This window comes from Gracilinanus agilis, chromosome 4 (genome assembly GCF_016433145.1).
Source record: "Gracilinanus agilis isolate LMUSP501 chromosome 4, AgileGrace, whole genome shotgun sequence".
Classification (NCBI taxonomy): Eukaryota; Metazoa; Chordata; class Mammalia; order Didelphimorphia; family Didelphidae; genus Gracilinanus; species Gracilinanus agilis.
The window spans coordinates 91,570,830-91,591,255 of NC_058133.1; the positions used below are offsets into that span (position 1 = coordinate 91,570,830).

At 32.9% G+C, this 20,426-nt stretch overlaps 1 protein-coding gene across 2 annotated transcripts in view; it reads right to left on the reverse strand.

Annotated features, from left to right (window-relative positions):
* Nucleotides 1-490: 490 nt before the first annotated feature.
* The window catches only part of UCHL5 (ubiquitin C-terminal hydrolase L5), a 39,088-nt gene continuing 19,152 nt past the window's right edge, over nt 491-20,426 (reverse strand). The window contains exons 4-11 of one of the 2 annotated variants that reach the window (XM_044674422.1): nt 17,069-17,194; nt 16,924-16,985; nt 16,711-16,841; nt 14,579-14,642; nt 13,049-13,151; nt 12,243-12,353; nt 9,049-9,147; nt 491-1,722 (exon numbers count right to left, since the gene is read on the reverse strand). In XM_044674422.1, coding sequence (XP_044530357.1) covers nt 1,678-1,722; nt 9,049-9,147; nt 12,243-12,353; nt 13,049-13,151; nt 14,579-14,642; nt 16,711-16,841; nt 16,924-16,985; nt 17,069-17,194 — 741 coding nt within the window. In that variant the 3' untranslated portion in view covers nt 491-1,677. Of the gene's footprint in view, nt 1,723-9,048; nt 9,148-12,242; nt 12,357-13,048; nt 13,152-14,578; nt 14,643-16,710; nt 16,842-16,923; nt 16,986-17,068; nt 17,195-20,426 lie in introns of both variants that reach the window. The other variant, XM_044674421.1, reaches the window with a different exon arrangement.

A 20,426-nucleotide genomic window follows, 5' to 3' on the forward strand; every position in this document is an offset into this window, starting at 1 on the left:
AGGTCTGGTCCAAGGTGAAGGTGGCTTTAAAAGAAAAATGTATATTTTATCTTTGAAGCAACTAGGAGTCATTTGAGTTTATTGAGTATTAAGGTGGAATCAGAGAATGTGGTCAGACTTGCAATTAAAAATAATCCTTTTTGTTAGCTATGAAAGATAAACTGGAGTGGAGAGATATATGCTACTCTTCTAATGTCTTAAATTAGTGATGGGCAAACTATGGTCTGTGGGGCCTGGGGGCCAGATGGGCTCCCTGAAATGTTCTATCTGGTCCTGCAACATTATTCCTAATCTGACAAATACAATGAGTAGGACACAATACAATGAAACTTCGAAAGAGTTGCCTTAGAAACAGACTGGCAGATGAGCATTTCCTTTCCTTTGGCCCCCTCTTTAAAAAGTTTGCCTATCACTGTATTAAATGATCAAAATTAGTAAATTATTCACACAGAGAAAAAAATTATCATTAAATTGTTTTATTAATATCTCATCAAATTTTAAAGTAATATAATCACTGTGCTGGGGTATTTCTTAAAACAATCTCCTTTGAAAATTCACATTAGTAATGGGCCTAATTCACAAAGAGAATTGGAATTTCCTTTTATGAGGATTTATGAGATTTCATTTATGAACAAGAAGACAAAGTATATCATATAAAGTAAAATTTGATGAAGCCCAATATTACAAAGATGTTTTTTAAATAGCACTATGAGGATATATTGAGTCATGCCTCTCTATACTTTTTCTTAATTGACATGAAGATCCTACTGGTTTCTACTCATATCCCCATTTTCAAAGAAGATCCTCTGAAGTATAAGATCATCAAATTAAAAAACCATTTCAGGACACAGATAACAGTTTAAAAAATAATATGGCCAAACAATTTTGTGAAAAAAATTTAAAATATAAAATGACTATCATTAAGAAAAAAATATGCCTCAAAGCACATGATACTCTCATACATTCCACAAAAATAATTCTACCCCCCCAAAATTAAGTTTCCCAAAATAAAAATGGGCTCTTTGTTATTTTTTTCCACTGATAGAAATGGAAATCCTTACACATTTGCCTTTATTAAGTGGGTTTGTAATTAAAATATTATCAACTACTCAGTATAGAAAATAAAAAATAAAATTCTATTTAAAATCTCCAAACAATAAGTACCAAAGAGAAAGAGGGTGTACCAAACTGTTCCATTAATGATAAGATTTAAGAAAGCAAAAACAGTCCAAATATTATTAATGTGTGACCTTTTTCTGTTTTATTATAAATCTTAGTTTTTAACTGTGGAACTAAAGCCTAAAAGACAAATTAGGAACAGTTTAGAACTAAAGAATATCACTTGTGCATTTCAGGTGCAATACAGTAGTTCTATTTTCAGAGAAGCTATCAGGAATTCAGATATAAATGTCAAATAATGGAATTTGGTCAAGCAACTCTAAACACCACTTTTACTTAATATGCACTACATGCACATGATGCAGGTAAAGGGAAAAGATTGTATGAATCCATGCATTCAAGGTGAGACAGATCGTTACTATTGTCAAATGTATGCTGGACCAGAAGATGTTGAAAGTCTGGACCAGATATAGGATGTTGTTAAAAGTCTCATATACTCATATACTTGGTTTTTTTCATGAAACTAAGATTAGCATCATCTTCCTCCGAGCATCCTCTTTATTTGGTTTCCTGAGCTTTCTTCGCATTCTGTTTTTCTTTTGCCTAGAAGTTAAAAGACAAAATTATGGCACAAATTCAAGAGCAACAATTGTACAAGGTTTTCCCTTATAACTGGAAATACATTTTTTAGGATATATTGAATGTGTAATTTTGTTAAAAACTTTTCCAAGCCTTTCTATGAAAGATCATTCTTATGTTTTCCCTTCACTTGTAAGTAGAAACCATCACATAAAATTATATTGAGTTTCTGGCTCTTTTCCATTTGAAAGTGATCTTTCCTCCAATTATAATAATAGCAATCAACCTTTGTTTAATGCTTTAAAGGTATGAAATGTTATATAAACATGATCTACTTTGACAATATTAAGATGCAATAAGGATAGTTTCCATAGGGATTCTTATTCCCATTTTATAGATGAAACTGAGGCTTAGTTAAGTGATTTGCCCATGGTCATACAATTAATATGAGACAGAATTTGAATCTAGGTCTCCAAGTTCAATGTTCTTACTGCAATACCAAACTACTTGTGTAGAGGAAAAGGGATAACGAATTCTATGTTCTAATTAATATTCTCCTTAACAAAAGCATAGAAACTTATAATACTAAATATATGAACATAATTTTGTACTATTTGGAATCTCAAAAAAAAAAGCACACTGGGTTATCATTACGAATATTAGCACTGTACAATTTTATGAAATGCCCTCAAAAATGGCTTTAAAAAAAATTAATCCCAACTTATTGCTTGTCGTGAGTTTTTTTTTTCCGCGTAAAAGCAGAAGAAAGGAAAGCCTCAATTATTTCATCTTTCTGTTTAAATTCTGATTAAATGAAAATTTACTCCAATAAGGTCTCTGAAGAATTATGTATACAAGAAAGTAATATACTTTAGGACAGATTCTAAAAGAAATAAATTTCTATTATACAACTTAAAAAATTTTGCTGAAGTACAAAATAGGAGATAGAGGAAGTTAAATTTGAGGTATTAGTCAAATTGTAATATAATTTAACATGATTAAACAAAATTTTCTCTACTCAGTGCTTGCTCAACTTAAAAACAGAGAAGAGTAAGCTATAACTATGTTTTAGGCCATATAGACAATGTAGTTTAAAAAATGGTTTACTGAGCTATTGTACTCACATTTCCCATCTGTTGAGTGGGAGGAAAAGGAAGGGAACAAACATTTATTAAGTACCTATTGTGTGCCAGACATTGTGCTAAGTCTTAGATATTTTATTATTTTATTTATCTATTATATTATGGCATATTATTTATTTATATTCATGTTCTATGTATTATTTATATTTCTAGGTTATATGTAAATAATATCAAATATTTATATTATTTAAGTATAAATATTATCCTATTTGATAATTGATTTGATTGAGGTAAGTGCTATAATTATCCTCAAATTGAAAAAAGAGGTTAGGTGATTGGTCCAGGGTCACACAACTAGTAAGTGTCAGAAGGCCACATCTGAACTCCTGATTCCAGGTTCAAACCTCTATCAACTATGCCATCTACCTGCCTCTGTAAACAACTATTAATCCATTAATACTGAGCAAAGCTTCATTTCACAGAATGAAACTTCAATTATACTTTGGGCATAATATGAAAAACAAATATTTATTTTTTCTTTCTTGATTCATTCCTGAATATACTTGTAAACTAAATAAAGCCCAAGGATGAATTCAATGGCAGCATCCTTAGTAGAGCAAATGAAAAATTGTACAAAGAATCTCAGGTCATTCATTCCTTGGATGACCTTAATTAATATAAAATTAAGGAGGGTATACAAAGCAAAATACAATCACAGAAGTAAAAAAATAATTCCCTTAAGATAAACAAAAGTATCCATTTAAAATAATTTGTGCATAATGGAACATAGTACTGACAAAACAAAATATACCTTTGCATGATTAGGAAATTATTGAGATGTCAGCATTGATAATTTTAATAAATTAAAATAAACATGAATGGCTTTACTGCACTTCTTCTATAAAAAAAGACACATCTAGTAAGAGGATATGTACACACAAAAGAAGTTCCAAAGAAGAGTTCCCAAATAGTTGCCAGATTAAGTATCACTTCTCTTTGGAAATATAAATCAGATTACTAATTGTGGGGAAGCCCTATTTTCCTACATTAGAGTGCTATATTTTGTCATACAGTGCCATCAGGCTACAATGCATAGAGAAGACTATACACTACATAAAGAAAGAAAACATGGTACAATATACTAATTATAAATTCCACAAATAATAAACATGGAAAAGATATACTACAGATCACTCAAGCAGAATCAATGTAATAATTTGGATTCAAATTTATTATAACATCTATTATAGGAAGAACATTGTGCTAGACAGTAGGAGAGATTTAGAGAAAAATTACATGATTCCTCCCCTCGCAAAGCTCATACTTTAATAGGGGTATAGACCCACAATAATTAAATAATTAAAATACAAAACAGAACAGTTGGAAAATAAGGAAAGGTTTTATGCAGGAGACAGTGATTGAGTTGCATTCTTTAAGGAAGAGAGAAGCCATTCCAGGCAGAGGGAAAGAGCAAATTCAAAGGCAAGGAGAAGGGAGCTGGTCCCTTATATGGGAAGAACAAAGCCAACTTGTATCACAGAGTGTAGGGTAGTAATATCCAACGAAGCCAGAAAGATACAAAGCTGCCAGATGGTGTAAGGCTTTCAAAGCTAAACATTTAGACTCATGTTTTATTCTAAAGCCACTAGGGTTGGCTGGGTAGGAGAGAGATAAGATCCGATATGCACTAAGGAAAGTTACTTTGGTAGCAAAGTAGACTAGAGTGTAACAGGTTTTAAACAGGAAGGTCAATCAGGATTGCAATAATCTAGATTAAGAAATGGGATGGGGCAGAAAAGAAGAACAGATGGAGAAAAAGAAATAGAAGAAGAGGACAAACTATCTTTCAAGGAAGTGGCACATAAGGGTCAGATATCTGGGTAGCTCAATGGTTTAAGAGACAGGCCTAGAAATTGGAGGCCCTAGGTTCAAATGTGGCCTCAGACCCTTCCTAGCTTTGTGACCCTGGGCAAGTCACTTAACTCCCATTGCCTAGCCCTTACCACTCTTCTGGTTCCAAGGCAGAAGGTAAGAGTTTAACCAAAAAAAAAAAAAAAAAAAAGTGGCACATAAGAGTCAATACAGTGGAAGAAAAGATGGGGGGAGGGCAGTGGGCTACACTTGAACCTAACTTTCATTGGAATAAACTCAAAGTGAGAATAACATTCACACTCAGCTACAGAAACCTATCTTAACGAGGGAAATGGGAGGGTGGAAAATGGGGCGGGGGGAATGGGCAAAAAGGAGAGCAAACTGGGTGAGGTGGTAGTAAAATATAAAACATCTGTAAACAGGGAAAGACTAAAAGGAGAGAGAGAAGAGAAGAGCAAAAAGGAAGAAAATAAGATGGAGGGAAACACCCAATTAGTAATCATAACTGTGAATGTGAATGGACTGAATTCACTCACAAAACAGAAAAGGATAGCATAGTGAATTAAAAATCAGAATCCCACAATGTGGTCTACAAGAAACACATTTAAAGCAAGGAGTCACACAGAGTAAAAGTAAGAAGCTGAAGCAGAATTTACTATACCTCAGCTGAAGTAAAAAAACAAAAACGAAAACAAAAAACAGGGGTTGCAATCATGACCTTCAACAAAGTAAAAGCAAAAATTTAATCTAATCAAAAGAGATAAGAAAGGAAATTACACCTTTATAAAAGGCACTATTGACAATGAAACAATATCATCACTAAACATATATGTACCAAATGGCATAACATTTGCACACAAATTCCTAAAGGACAAGTTACACGAATTATAGAAGAAAATAGTAAAAACTATGCTGGTGGAAGACCAACATATCTCTCTCTCTCTCTCTCTCTCTCTCTCTCTCTCTCTCTCTCTCTCAACTACACAAATCCAACCAAAAAACAAAGACATTAAAGAGATAAACTGAACTTTAGACAAGTTTGATATAATAGATGTTTTTTATCAGCAGTACAAGGCACTTTCATAAAAAGTGACCATAAAAACCTTACAACCAAACATAGAAAAGCAAAAATATTAAATACATATTTTCAGACCAGAATGCAATAAAAATTATATTCAACAAAGGGCAGCAGAAAAACTAAAAACTAATTGGAAACTAAATAACCTTATCCTAAAAAACAAATGGGTCAAAGAATAAATTCTAGAAAACAATCAACAATCTCATTAAAGAAGATGACAATGAAGAGACAACCTACCAAAATTTACTGGATGCTGCCAAAGCATTACGTAAGGGAGAACTTTATATTTCTAAATGCTTACATCAATAAAATAATGAAAAAGCAGATAAATGAATTGGGAATGCAACTAAAAAAACTAGAAAAAGAACAAATTTAAAATCCCAAATTAAACACAAAATTGGAAAACTAAAAATCAAGGAAATGATTAACCACTGAACTAATAAATAAGACAAGGAACTGGTTTTGTGAAAAAATAAATAAAATAGATAAGCAATTGGTTAACTTGATTTTAAAAGGGAGTGGGGGGAAGAAAACCTATGAGGCTTGGTAACTGTCCAAATATGTGGAGTTGGAGAAAGGAAGAAGATTAAGGATAACAACAAGGATGTAAAACTGAATGTCAGGTAAGAAGATAATACCTTCAAAAGAAAGGCATCTGGAAGAGGTATGAGTGGATAAGTTTCACTTTTGACATGTTGACTTTGAGATCTACAAGCATACCTATGCTGAGATGCCTAGGCAGGAAGTTGTACATCTAGGCTGAAATATCTAGCAGGAAGTTGATGAGGTGGGAGGAACTAGAGATGTACAGCTCTGTAGAAATGAAATTAGTACCCATGGTAACTGATACAGTAACCAAGGGAGAGAATTTGAAAGATAAAAAAATTAAGAACCGAATATTAACAAAAATACAACCAGTAAGCAAGAGGAGAATGAGAATTAGACAGGTAGGGAAACCAGAAGATAACAGCAGCATGAGGAAGCCAAAGTAGGAAAAAGTATCCAGGAAGGAGAGGCAGTTATCCTCCAGCTCAACGTTTTCTAAAAAAAAGTGGTTCTTTTATGGCCAATGGTGTTTGTTATATATACTGAGTATCTAATTTCTGGTACAGATTTAAAGAGATGCAAGCTTATTCATCAAGAACTCTCTTTCAAAGTATGTGTCAGAATCAAAACTAGTTTTAAAGGATTACAAAGATTTGTAAAGTACCTACTAAGTGCAAGACACCAGGGAAATAAAACAAAAAGTTCCTGACCTCAAGTAGATTGCCTTCTATAGGAGGATATTTTTGAAAAGTATCCAGTTCTGGGCAACACAGTTAAAGAAATAACAATTGGAAATATCATGTTCCTTCTACTGTACTATGTAGTCTTCCATAATGAGAAGTTAACAGGTATAAAAAATAAACACACGTTTAAAAAGCACAAGAGGAAAAAGTAAAGGCAAGGTAACTCAATAAGCCCCAAAACAATAAAATTTTAAAAATGTATAACAGTCCAAATAGAACTTATGATATTACTTAATTATAATTAATTATAGTTAATGATAATATTCATAAACTGACATCTCATGTCCAAAAATTTTATATAATATTAATTAAAGGTTAAAGGCAAGGAAGTATTCTGATTTCTAAAGAAGAAAAGAAGATAGTGTATAGTTATTATAGCTAATTGAAAGCAAATTTTAAAATTACTGCTTCATAGTCCCAACTTCCCTTTTCCAATATTTCTTGATATTCATAAGTAAAGAAGAACACAGTAGATTTAAGAAGAGTTTATTTTTCTTATAACAAAATGCTAAAATGTCATGTTAATTTTCATGCTAGAATTAGGAACCTGTGATAATGCTGACAGAGCCAAAAAAACTATGCTTAGTAAATTTTCACATTAATAGTACAAAACTAAAGAAATTAGGTTTAAAAGCATAAAATTACTTTCAAGGACTCTTTTTATTTTGTTTTGTCTTTAAATGATTACCTTCCAGCTTAGAATCAATATTAGGTATTGGTTCCATGGCAGAAGAGCAGTAAGGTTTAGGCAATGGGAGTTAAGTGACTTGCCCAAGGTCACACAGCTAGGACATATCTAAGGAAATATTTGAGAATCAGGACCTATCTTTAGGCCTGGCTCACTTCACTGAGCCACCTCACTGCCCCCTCAAGGACTCTTAAAGTATTCATAAATAAATATATACATACAGATATATATATAAGTATATATATATATATCAAACACTATCAAACATACTGATATGTTTCTTAGCAATGGAATTTAGGCAAATTATTTATTAGTCTAGTTTCAATTACTATTATGTACCAAAAAATATTAAATTTCTATTTCTTATTAACATTTTATAACTAAGACTTATAATTTAAGTTGTTGTTTTTTTTAACCCCCAAGAAAAGAAATTTGGATTTGAAGTAAAGAGACCACTATTACTGTCCTGGCCAGTAGTGGAACTTTAGGAAAGTTATTTCAGGCCTAAGTTTCCTCATCTGTAGCCTAAGGGAATTGAACTACAATGGTTTTTTCAAGCTTTAAAATAATCTATCCTGATTCCAGTTCAGATTTGTGATGTTTTACTCTATTTCCAATTTTCTTTTTTGCATCTCCTATGCCTTTTTTAAAAATTACATGTAGAAACAATTTTTTAGCAGTGCTTTCTGACCTTTTGCAATTCAAATTCCTCCCTACCCCAGGCAATAAACAATCTGATATATTTTCTAGTTTTGTCACATAATACAAATTTCCTTATTCCTCATGTCATGAAAGAAGACATATCACACATGTAATAAAAAGCTCAAGAAGAAATTAAGGCAAGAAATGTCTACTTCCAACTCTTAAAAAAGATTTTTTAAAAACCCATTTTTTGGTGTAGTTAGAGAGCAGTGAAACAAACCTAGAACTGGGAGAACCTGGCTTCAAACATTTCCTAGCTATGTGACACTGGAAAAGACACTTAACCCCAATGCCTAGTTCTTACTGCTCCTTATGCCTTAGAATCAATGCTTAGTATCAACCCTAAAAGAGACAGTCTAGGTTTAAAATAATAATAAAGGATAAGATAAATATGGAGCTTATTTTTTAACTCTCTTAGAGTTCAATACTGAAAATTCAGAAACTATTAAAGCAGAATTGGTGTAATAATTTTTTCTGTATTCTCTCAACTTAGGTTATAACTGACTATCACATTTGGCATAACCAGATATAAAACCGCAAGATTTAATTGAATCCTTTAAAAAATTTAATTTTTATATAGGATAAAATAAAGATTTCATATGCATTTTGGGAAAACATAACAAAATAATCATTACTTACCTTTTCTACTAATGGTATTAATTGCTGGTGTTCTGCTAAAGTCTTTAATAGTTCCATGATGAAAGGCAGATAATTATGCTTTCTTCTAATATTTTCAATCTGAAAGTTGAATGACAAAGACTGAAGAATAATCAGTACTCATTTTATTTTATTTTATTTTATTTTTAAACCCATACCTTCCATCTTGGAGTCAATACTGTGTATTGGTTCCAAGGCAGAAGAGTGGTAAGGGTAGGCAATGGGGGTCAAGTGACTTGCCCCGGGTCACACGGCTGGGAAGTGTCTGAGGCCAGATTTGAACCTAGGACGTCCTGTCTCTAGTCTTGGCTCTCAATCCACTGAGCCACCCAACTGCCCCCAATCAATCATACTTCCTAATTGTGTGACCCTGGGCAAGTCATTTAACTACAACTGCTTGGCCCTTACTGCTCTACTGCATTGGAACTAATACTTAATATCAATTTTAAGATAGAAAGTAAGGGTTAAAAAAAAGTAGATTCAAATAGATGCCATCTAAGAAAGAAATAAGTACCAACCCAGAATATAGGCCTATATAGTAATAGACATTACATTTTTTAAAAGAAATATCCATCTCATATGCATCTATTATACATCCATTCTGGCTTGGATAAAAAAATGAATTTAATATTCTTATTAAGTTTCATGAGGTCCTAATTCCATGTCATATGGAAATAATTATGGGTTGAGCAGAATGAAAGTTCTAATAGATTTTATCATCCTAGAAAGGTGTTGGCCTGAGCAACAGATTATTTCTGTTTCTGAGGTTTAGCCTAGCTCATTACATTGAATGCTTAGTAACAAATTCTTTGGTTATGGCAACTTACAAAACAAAGGAAAAAGTAAAACAACTCTCAGTCCTGTTCTATGCTCTTTTATTTCTATAATGATAGTTAGCATAGTAGAAGATGATAAGAGATGTTAGGGAAGTCAAATAAATAAAATTTGGAAAATGATTGAATATAGGAAGTAAAACAAGAGTCAAGGATAAGTATGAACCCAATAACAATGAGAATGATGATATCACAAAAGAAAAAGCAAAGTTTGGAAGTAGAGACAGAAATATGAGTTTCATTTTGGATGTGTTGAATGAGATATTCAGATGGATGTGTCTGGCAGGACTATAACATTAAGAGGTATGACTCAATTCTAGGATTAACTTTCACATACCAAAAAAAAAAAAAAAAATGTATGGCACTCCATTTTGTTTTTTGGGAATGTTTATTCACTATCAACAACTGCAGAAAAGATAAAATCTAATTGCATTGTGCCTAGATAGTTATAGATAGTAGATAGCAAGATATTTATCTTATCTCTAAAAGTTCAATAAAGATTGTGAATTAAACTAAAGCTAACAGCCAACCACAGGTTTAAAGTAAAAATTTTTTATAATTTATCTTTTCAAAAAGAAAGAGAAACATAATGTGGATTATAATAAATTTGGAAATTCACCCATAAATGAAAACAACAAACACAAATCTGGTGACACTGTTCACAATATAGCTTCTGAAAGAGGAATCTTAGAATCATAGAATGCTTAGATACACAAATCCATCAGCAATTATAAATGAGTTATTTTGTTCTACTCTTACACGAAGTAAATTTATCTGCATCCTCTGTAGCCTATTGAGGCTCACAAGCATTTCAGATTCCCCTCTTCAAAGGAACCTATTACTAGCCCAAGACAATAAGCTGAAGTAAATTCATCGAAGACACCAGTCTTTAACTAGAACCTGAAAACTGATTATTTCTACATGTTTTTCTGTAGGCTAACTACTCAGTATTTCCTCTCTTCCTACCCTGCCCAAGACTAACTTTTTCCTTCATTTTCTTTTCTAACCTTTTGCTCTCCTAATCCCTGCCACACTGGGTAGAAATCCTTTCCTGTACTAATCTCTATACAATTCAATTCTTCTACTTCCTCTACTACCTATCTTTCTGTGCCTTTCACTTCCATAGTGTCCTTTGGAATACTTTACTTCAATATTTGAAGTATTGTTTGGGTCCACCCTCTATTCACATAGATCACAAACCTTGTACAACTCACTAGATGGCCAAGAGGTACTGTGGCTCAGAAGGTCATTACATTATAGCTTTGGGGTAAGAAGCCTCAGACCTAATGACACGTAAACGACACATCACTGTATCCATCCTCATGGCTTTTCTATATTGGTAGGATGCTACATTCCATTTACATAGCCTTTGATAAAGAAAGGTCATTTCTATACCAATTAGATTTTAGTAGGAATTTTAATGTCACAATTTGTATTATAATTTGGTTTAGTCCCCTACTAGACTAAGTTCTTTAAAACCATGTAGAGTGGTTTGTTTTAACCTGAATACAAAAAACAATGCAATATACCTATAAAGTATTTAGTATACACTTGTCAAATGAAACTATTAAATTGAACTATAAAATAACAACTTCACTTACAAAGCACAAATCATTGTAGTTCACAACAATGACCAAGATGTCAAATCAAAATCTCTATTCACTGTGTACACTTGTATGTACACGCACGATTCTTATAACTATAACACTAATCATTTCATTTAGTTTCAAGAAAACCTATAAACATTTTCTCAAACTCTTCTGGATGTTTTTAAGAGTGCCTTTTACTGCTACTTTTCTTTCTTCTCATTCTCCAAGACTAGGATCAGAAGGCTTGTTCAGTTCATGCTACCTTCTAAGAGCAGCTGTCTGGATCTACATGTGACTATTTAGTGACTGTTGATATCTAGCAGGACTTGATGGCTCTAACACTTTAGCAACTCTTCTGATTTCATTCTTTCACATAGGAAAGGCCTTTTTTTATTGAATTTAGCTCCCCTCTTCAGGCACATGGCAAACAACTGGATGGAACACCATTTCCTACTGTTTTAGTTCATTGCTAACTACTAAAAAATTAACTAACTAGTGTTTTGGCCAACTTTATGGTAATAAGCTTTTCTAAAATTAGTTAGGGTTGTAGATGGAGCGTAGACACAATCTAGGTCTGTATTGAAGCCTACAATCCATTGATACTGCACCTTCAACAACCCAACAATAAAAAATAAGGTGAGATTTTTGTGGAGAATAGAGGAGGGGGAGGGAAAGAAAGAGGGAAAAGGAAAAGAGAACTAAAAAACTAGGCAGAACAAATTAAAACCTTCAAATAATTTTAAAAGAAGCATACCTTGTATCTTTTTAATTTCTGAATTTCTTCTTCAATTAGCATCTGGTGTTTGGCAACTTCTGATTGAATGGTACTTAACATATTACTACTCTGATCTGTATCCATAGGTTCCTCCTTGGGGAACAACAAAAAAAAAACAACCACAAAAAATACAGCAACACTAATAATTAAACATTAATACTGTTAATATTTTTAAAAGATGAGTATGTAATAGAATAATTATTCTGAAATTAACATTTAAAATATTGGTAATTGAGTAAAACCATTCTAAAATATAACTACTAACAAAAAGATGTTCCAAAATCTTCAAGTACAATAATATATTTGAGTGAAATAAAATACTTGGCATATGAAGATACTTCTATTTTTCTTATTGAGATTCATGAATTTTAGTCAGTAAAAGTCTACCTAGATTGTAAACAACCATAATATCTACATTATGTTTTCACTATTATAAGTAATTTTCTTCTTAAGTCAGAAAGATAATCTAAAAATGAGCTAAATTTTTTTTACATAACTTAATATCTACCATTACTATAACATTTCTTTTAAATCTAGAAGAATGAAGTAAAAATGACATTTCTGAAGAAAACAACTTAACAAAAAAACTAATATGCTCCAGTAAAATGTTATGGTCAGAGGCTATTTTTCACTTTTTCTTTGTATCCCAAGCAACTAGGTATAAAGCTTTGAAAACAGTCTATGTTTAGACAAATAAACTAATTTAATAATAATTATTAGTTAAAATTAATTTGAAAAAAATAAATGCTTATTAAATTGTATATACATAATTGCTGGCAACCAACCTCTGCAAGCTGTCTTTGTAACTCAGCTATCTTCTGCTCATATATCATCTTTCTGTCAGATACAATGGCCATCAGGTTAAATCGTATTTCACCTTCACTGTATCTAAAAAAGATTTCTGAAAATTATTTCTCATTTTATTATAGAAGAAATAAAATAGTATACTGATCACAGTGATAGAAAATATTATGATACTGCAGAGTCTCTTATCTATAGTTTTGTTTTGTCTTCTGTGGTTTCAGTCAACCCAAAGCACTAGAGGTGTGCACTTGAAGTGACAGAAGTCTCTGTCTGTCGCTGATGGTGGTTTTTTTTTTCTATTTTTTTTTAAATTTTTTTAAACCCTTAACTTCTGTGTATTGGCTCCTAGGTGGAAGAGTGGTAAGGGTGGGCAATGGGGGTCAAGTGACTTGCCCAGGGTCACACAGCTGGGAAGTGTCTGAGGCCAGATTTGAACCTAGGACCTCCCATCAAGGCCTGGCTCTCAATCCACTGAGCTACCCAGCTGCCCGGATGGTGGTTTTTTAATGCTTCAATTTGGAAGCACCCTTTCTTAGGGTTGGCTTTTTTTTTTTTTTTTTAAGGAGGAGAAGCCATGGAATACAGTTGTTCACTTACACATTCACAGTTGGTCTTAGCATGTATCCCCTGAAGATACAGGGGTCTTACAGAAACCTATTTCAAAATTACCTTTGAAAGCAAAACAAATATCTTAAATCAGATAACCTGTATAAGCAGATTTTAAAGGTTCACAAATAAGAACAATCTGACTACAGACAAACCAAATTCCAAATAGGATTAAATTTGAATCTGATTTTAGATCAAATCTTTTCATCTTTCATCAAAACGCTTATGATATGAAATACATATCTTTATCCATTCTCCTTATCACAAAGAACAAGATGAAAACAAATATGGGGGGAGAGGAGGGAGACACATATTCTCTTTTTTTTTTTTTTTTGACCCATATTCTCTTGATAAGAGTTAAAAGCAGATTTTTTGCAAAATTTTCTAGACCAGGATAGTATCTTGTGTTTGTGTTCGGTTCCATCCTATTCTGAAATTTCTAGCTTTTATTCTGTTCCTAAAAAAGAGAGTCTGTTCAGAGCAAGGATGAATAACAAACACCTAAAGTGACAAGCAAACAAAAAACAGTTAAAAGAACAACCCTAAGTGAATTTTACTAAATTTCATTTCCTAAAAGATTTTATTAAAGTATTTTATGTACAATACAGCCAGCTTAATTTACCAGATAAATTCTTGTCAAATATATGTAGCTGCACAAGAAATAACTTTATTTACGAGCACAACATATTATTATGTCAGAGCATGTATTTTTATTCCTTATAAACAGGACATATAACCACTTAAAATTAAGGGATTTTATATAATAGAAATGTTAATCCTAAATGGCATTAAATTTACTAAAATTATTTTTTAAATAAAAGAGATATACTCCTGAATGAATTTTTTTTCTAAACTAAAATTTAAAAGTAGACTTTGGTTCCCACGAGATTTAGATGAACACTTACTTTTGTATTCTTTTCTCTATAACTGGTCTTACTGCATTAATCCAATCTTCTTGATTACATGCACCTAAAGCAAAATGGAAAGCATTAAGTAAAATAAGGTATCAAAAAATTCATCAAAACTTCTTGACAGTTTGATTTAAAAATATCTCTTTTCAAGAAATGAAGGCAACTGCACGTGGAAAAAGGTAGGAAGAAAAAAAATTTTAACATAACTACTTGTAGTTTTAACTGTGAACTGTCTGTTTAGTAACTAAGACCAGAGACAAAATGAGAATTTGGCCCAAGAAAAAACATGGAAATATAAAACATAAACCTAATTTCTACCTGTAACTTCAAATCTAACTTTACTTCTAAATTCTAACCTATTAGCAGAGCAATAAATAAGGTGGGAAAATCTGGTTGATGAGTTTCATCTTTTATTTCTTCAATATATCCTTTGATGTGTATGGGCAGTTGTTCAGATAAAAGGAGACAAGAAATTCAAGGATATGGGAAAATCCAGATACTGGAAAAATCAAGTTCAATGAAATTAAGAATCAACAAAATAGCATTAATATTGTGATAAAACTTTTAAATATAGAAATTTTAAAGTTGGAAACTGTTTGAGATCTTAAACAAAAGGTAAATATTTATTTTATCTTCATACAAAAATAAACTTTGAAAATAAGTTGGAACTAAATTGTGATGAGCTTTAAAAGCCAAGTAGAGGAGACTAAAATATGATCTTTGAGGCAATAGGGAGATTACAAAGATAGCTGTGCCCTTGACAGAAATAAGAAATTTCAGAAAAGGGGTGGTTGGGGAATAAAAGGGGGAAAAGGGGGCAGGGGAAGAAAACAAATTCTATTGTTCATATGTTCAGTTTGATTTGTTCAAGACCTCTTGTTTTAAATTTGTCTATTATGCAACTGGTGTAGCAGAACAACTCATGAGAGACATCTAAAGCTAGATATATTGTTCTGGGAGACTTCCACATAAAAATGAATAACAAACCCACAAAAGCTGTTGACATCAACCAGGGAGAGAGTAAGTGGAATAGAGGGTAGCTCAGAACTGAACTATGTCCATAGTTAAGGGGTAGTATATGGATGATGAGTCAGCAAAGGAGATTGAGAAGGTAGAACAGGAATACAGGATTATGAAAATCTGGAGAGAGTAATCAGAAGTGAGTGGCCAACAATTTCAAATGCTATAGTAAGGTAAAGAAGGATGAAAATTGAGAAAAAGCAATTAGATGTTACAACTAAAAGGTCATTGTAAACTTTGGCAAGATCAGTTTGTAGAAAATAAGCAGTATCATCTTAATGTATCAAGAACATGAGCATTACAAAAATGTTATGGAGAAAGGTGTAATCTCCAATGGGAATATTAAAGTTACAATTTATCTATATTCAGAACCTAATTCTAATTTAAAATATTTTAATATAAAATGACAATATGAATACTTATATTCTTTTTTTAAACCCTTACCTTCTGTCTTAGAATCAATACTATGTATTGGTTCCAAGGCAGAAGAGTAGTTAAGGGCTAGGCAATGGGGGTTAAGTGACTTGCCCAGGGTCACACAGCTGGGAAGTGTCTGAGGCCAGATTTGAACCTAGGACCTCCCATCTCTAGGCCTGGCTCTTAATCTACTGAGCTACCCAGCTGCCCTTGAATGCTTATATTCTTAACTAAATGACAAGCAAGTACATCTTTAAGAAATTAAGTAAAAGTTAACTAAAAACACTAACATATTGTTGGTAGAGCTGTGAATTGGTCCAATCATTATAGAAAGCAATTTGGAAATTATGCTTAAAAAGGTGACTAAATGTCAATAATCTAACTCAAGAGATTCCATTATTAGATATGTACACCAAGAAGATCAAAGATGGAAAGTTAAGAAGCACTGATTAAGTGTTTCCTAAGTGCTGGGCATTGAGCCAATTGCTGAGGATACAAAGATAGTTTCTACTCTCAAGGACCTCACAATCTAATGGGGAGGATACAAAGATATGAACTACTGTAAAATGAAATAAACAGAATTAGGAAAATAATATACTCAAATTTTATCCAAAATGTGATTGGATTACATGATAAAAAAAAATTAGCCAATTTAAATTGTTTTTAGCAATATAATAGTATGTGCTTACCTAAATCAATTGGTCCTTCTCTTAATCCATCTAATTCATATAGCCTTCCATTGACAGGAACATAACTAACAAAATGAAAAGCATCTTCTTCTTTTGCTGATGTTTTTGCATCAAATTCGAACATCTGTTGTCTAAAGCAAGCAAAAGATAAAGGTTAAAGAAAGAATAAAATATTTAAAATAACTAGTCTTTATGTACATAAATTCCCGATACCTGGCAAAACTGTTGTGAACCTGTCGAATCACTTCTGAGTTGCTTAATGCCAAGCCTTTCATCTAAAATATTTTTTAAAAATTAAGTAAATTAGAATTAGAATTCACCTCCAAAATGATGTTAAAAAATGATGTGTCATACTTACTGCAGCATCAAAACTTTGTGAAAATTCTTTAAACTCTGAAAGTGTCTCCCCTAGATGGACATCTTGATGGGTACAATTCAATAATACACTGACTATGGCCTGAGTTGCACAAGCATTATTTATTACCTTTAATACAAACAAAAGAGAAATATTATTGCTATACCAATACTTAATTAAAAGATTAGTCACAGTCCATTAAAACAGTGGCTTTCAAATTATGTTTTAAAGTCTTTCTGGATTCCTTGAGGAATAGGGATTCCTTCAAAATATAATTTTAAAAGACATTTAGTTTTAATTGATTAATTTTAATTAATTAAATTAATTAATTTTAGTTCTTTCATAACCCCTTTGGGCAATTAATCTGGGATACTAGTACATGCAATTCACAGAATATGTTTGTGATCTCAAAATCTGAAAAAACAGTGCCCAGAAAATTATTTCTCAAGGTTCCATTCTGAAATTCTGAAATAAATTCCACTCTTCTTCCCACCACTACTGATATTATTACCCAAATTTAGAATATTCTTATCTTTCAATCCAGCTCAAGTGCCATCTCCTTCATAAAGGTTCCCTCTAATAATTTTACAGACCAATTGGTCACTATTTTCTCTAAACTCCAATTGGCATTTCATGGACAAATTCAATGGCCCTTTCTCAATCTTCATTGTTCTTCATCATTTTCAATCATACTCAATTTCTTGGATACCTTTCCTCTCTAGATTTTGTAATATTACACTCTACTTTTCTATCAGATTGACTATTCTTTCTGTATTATTACACTTTTCAATTTTCTTTTCTAGAGGTTTCCATCCAGAACAATCTCACCATGTAATACTATTGTGTGCAAAGGAATAATGAACTGGAGGAATTCCATGTGAACTGGAAAGGCCTCCAAGAATTGATGCAGAATGAAAAGAGCAGAACCAGGAGAACATTATACACAGAGATTGATACACTGTGGCACAATCAAATGTAATGAACTTCTCTACTAGCAGCAATGCAATGATCCATGACAATTCTGAGGGACTTATGAGAAAGAATGCTATCCACATTCAGAGGAAGAACTATGGGAGTAGAAACACAGAAGAAAAACAGAACGATCTCACCAACCATTAGTGTTCTGTCCTTCAAAGCACCACTCTGAGACCCTTTTCTCCTCTCAATACTGGGAAATCTTAAAGAAGCCCATAAACTTAAAAGAATTTTTTTTTGGTAACTACATTTTAGTAAAATTAGTTTCTTTTGTAATCCTATCTATTTTATGCATTTACTAAGGGATCCAAGGGCTTCTTCAAACTAAAAAGACATCTACTACACAAAAAAGGATAAGAATCACCATTTTAATCTCTTTCCTGAGCTCTGTACTACATCACCCACTGCATTTTTGAACATCCTGAATTTGAGATGGCCCTCAAATTCAGTACATCCAAAGCAAAATTCATTATCCTTCTCTTCAAACTCTACCTTGTTTCCAATGTTCCTATTATTGTCATTCTATATATTCTCTACTCTCTACTCACACAACCTCCTCCACCTTCATCAACTCACCTTTGAACTACTCCAAAAATCTCTTAACAGATATCCCTGCCTCAATCTCCATTTATCTTCCATTCGGCTACCAAAGTAAATTTCCTAAAGCATAGATGCCCTTATCAATTCTCTAGTTCAATAATTTTCAGTGGATTCCCATTACCATCAGGATCAAATACAAAATGTAATGTTTAGCCTTTCACAACCTATCTTCCTACTTTTCCACTGACCTTGCTGAGGGAAGACATATTTTTTAAATTTTTCTCCCTAATTTAGTATAACATCTGGTACACAGTGAATGTTTAATAAATGCTTGTTAAATGACTTCAGTCCACAAGATATATTTTAAAATCTGTCTCTTATGGTATCTTTTTCAGGCTTTTTTCATTTGTTTCTGACTCTTCATGATCCCATTTGGGGTTTTCTTGGCAAAGATACTAGAATGGTTTACAATTTCCTTCTTCAGTTCATTTTGTAGATGAGGAAACTGAAGTAAAAAAGGTAATTCATTTGCACCCTGTCACACAGCTAGTAAATTGTCTAAGGCCAGATTTGAACTCAGAAAGAGGATTCTTCCTGACTCTAGGGCTGGTACTCTATCTGCTGGGTTACATAGCTGCTCTTGTGTAGCATATTGCCCCATAATATCATTAAACTACTCTTAAACAGTTCTTCTCTAAAAATATTATAAGCTTTCTTAGGACAGGGACTATATATATATATATTTTGTACTACCCATGATACCCTTATACAGATGTTGACCACAGCAAGTGGCACTTAACCCTTGCTGAATATGCCTGACAAAGCAGTAAACAGAACTTATGTGATAAAACCATATTCTGATGTTAGATAGTAGTTAAATCATTTTCTGATTCTGATTTTCCTAATAATTTCCTAATAAAGTGTTATGATTTAATGTCTTGAGTACTTTCTCTTCTCCTTTATTTTCCATACACATATGTATTTTTTTGCATAATTGCTAAGCATGACCACACTCAAAACAAAACAAACATAACTTTCTCTTAGGAGTTATTGGTAGGCTGCTAAAGGTTTTTAAAAAATCATCTTTTAAATGAAGCATTCTCCCTTATCCCTAAGTCAGTGAAGGCAAACCTTTTAGAGATGTAGTGCTGGGCCCTGGCCCCGCCCCACCCCAGATTGAGTGCAGTGCTTGATCCCCCCAGTGGGTGCCATGCCCCTCCCCCTGACCAAGTGCAGGGCATGCCCAGCCCTCCCTTAACCCCACACAGGGGAGGGAGAAAGCACTCCCATTGGGATGCTGGACAGAGGGGTAGGTGAAGTGAAGAATGCCCTCAATGAGTATAGAGAAGGAGAGAGGAATGGTCGAAGAGTTCCACTCCCCTCCAGCTCTGCTGCCTGTGAGTTGCCCACTTTACCCAAGACAGGGCAGGGAGAAAGCACTCCTATTGGACTGCTGGGCCAAAGGGACAGGCGATGTGAAAAAATGTCATCAGGCACACTGGAGAGGGGGAGGGAGTAGCTCCACCTGAGTCCCTCTGCCTTTCTAGTAACAACTGGGGAAAGGAATGGGCAGCTGAGTGCCCACAGAGAGCATTCTGCTTGCCATAGGTTCACCATCACTGCCCTAGGGCCTCAAACAAAAGAATAACGACTTTAAACTATTACCTTTCCTTAAAATATTTTCACTCAAAATGTGACTTTTCTGGAACTCAAAGAACTGCCATAATTGACTTTATTCATTTCCTTAATCTTTTAACTTTCTGGACTCTCCATCTCAGCTGTCATCTCACCTCTGCCCTTTTCTCTCATTGCTGAATTCCTCCAGAGCCTCCACTTTGGAAAGGGG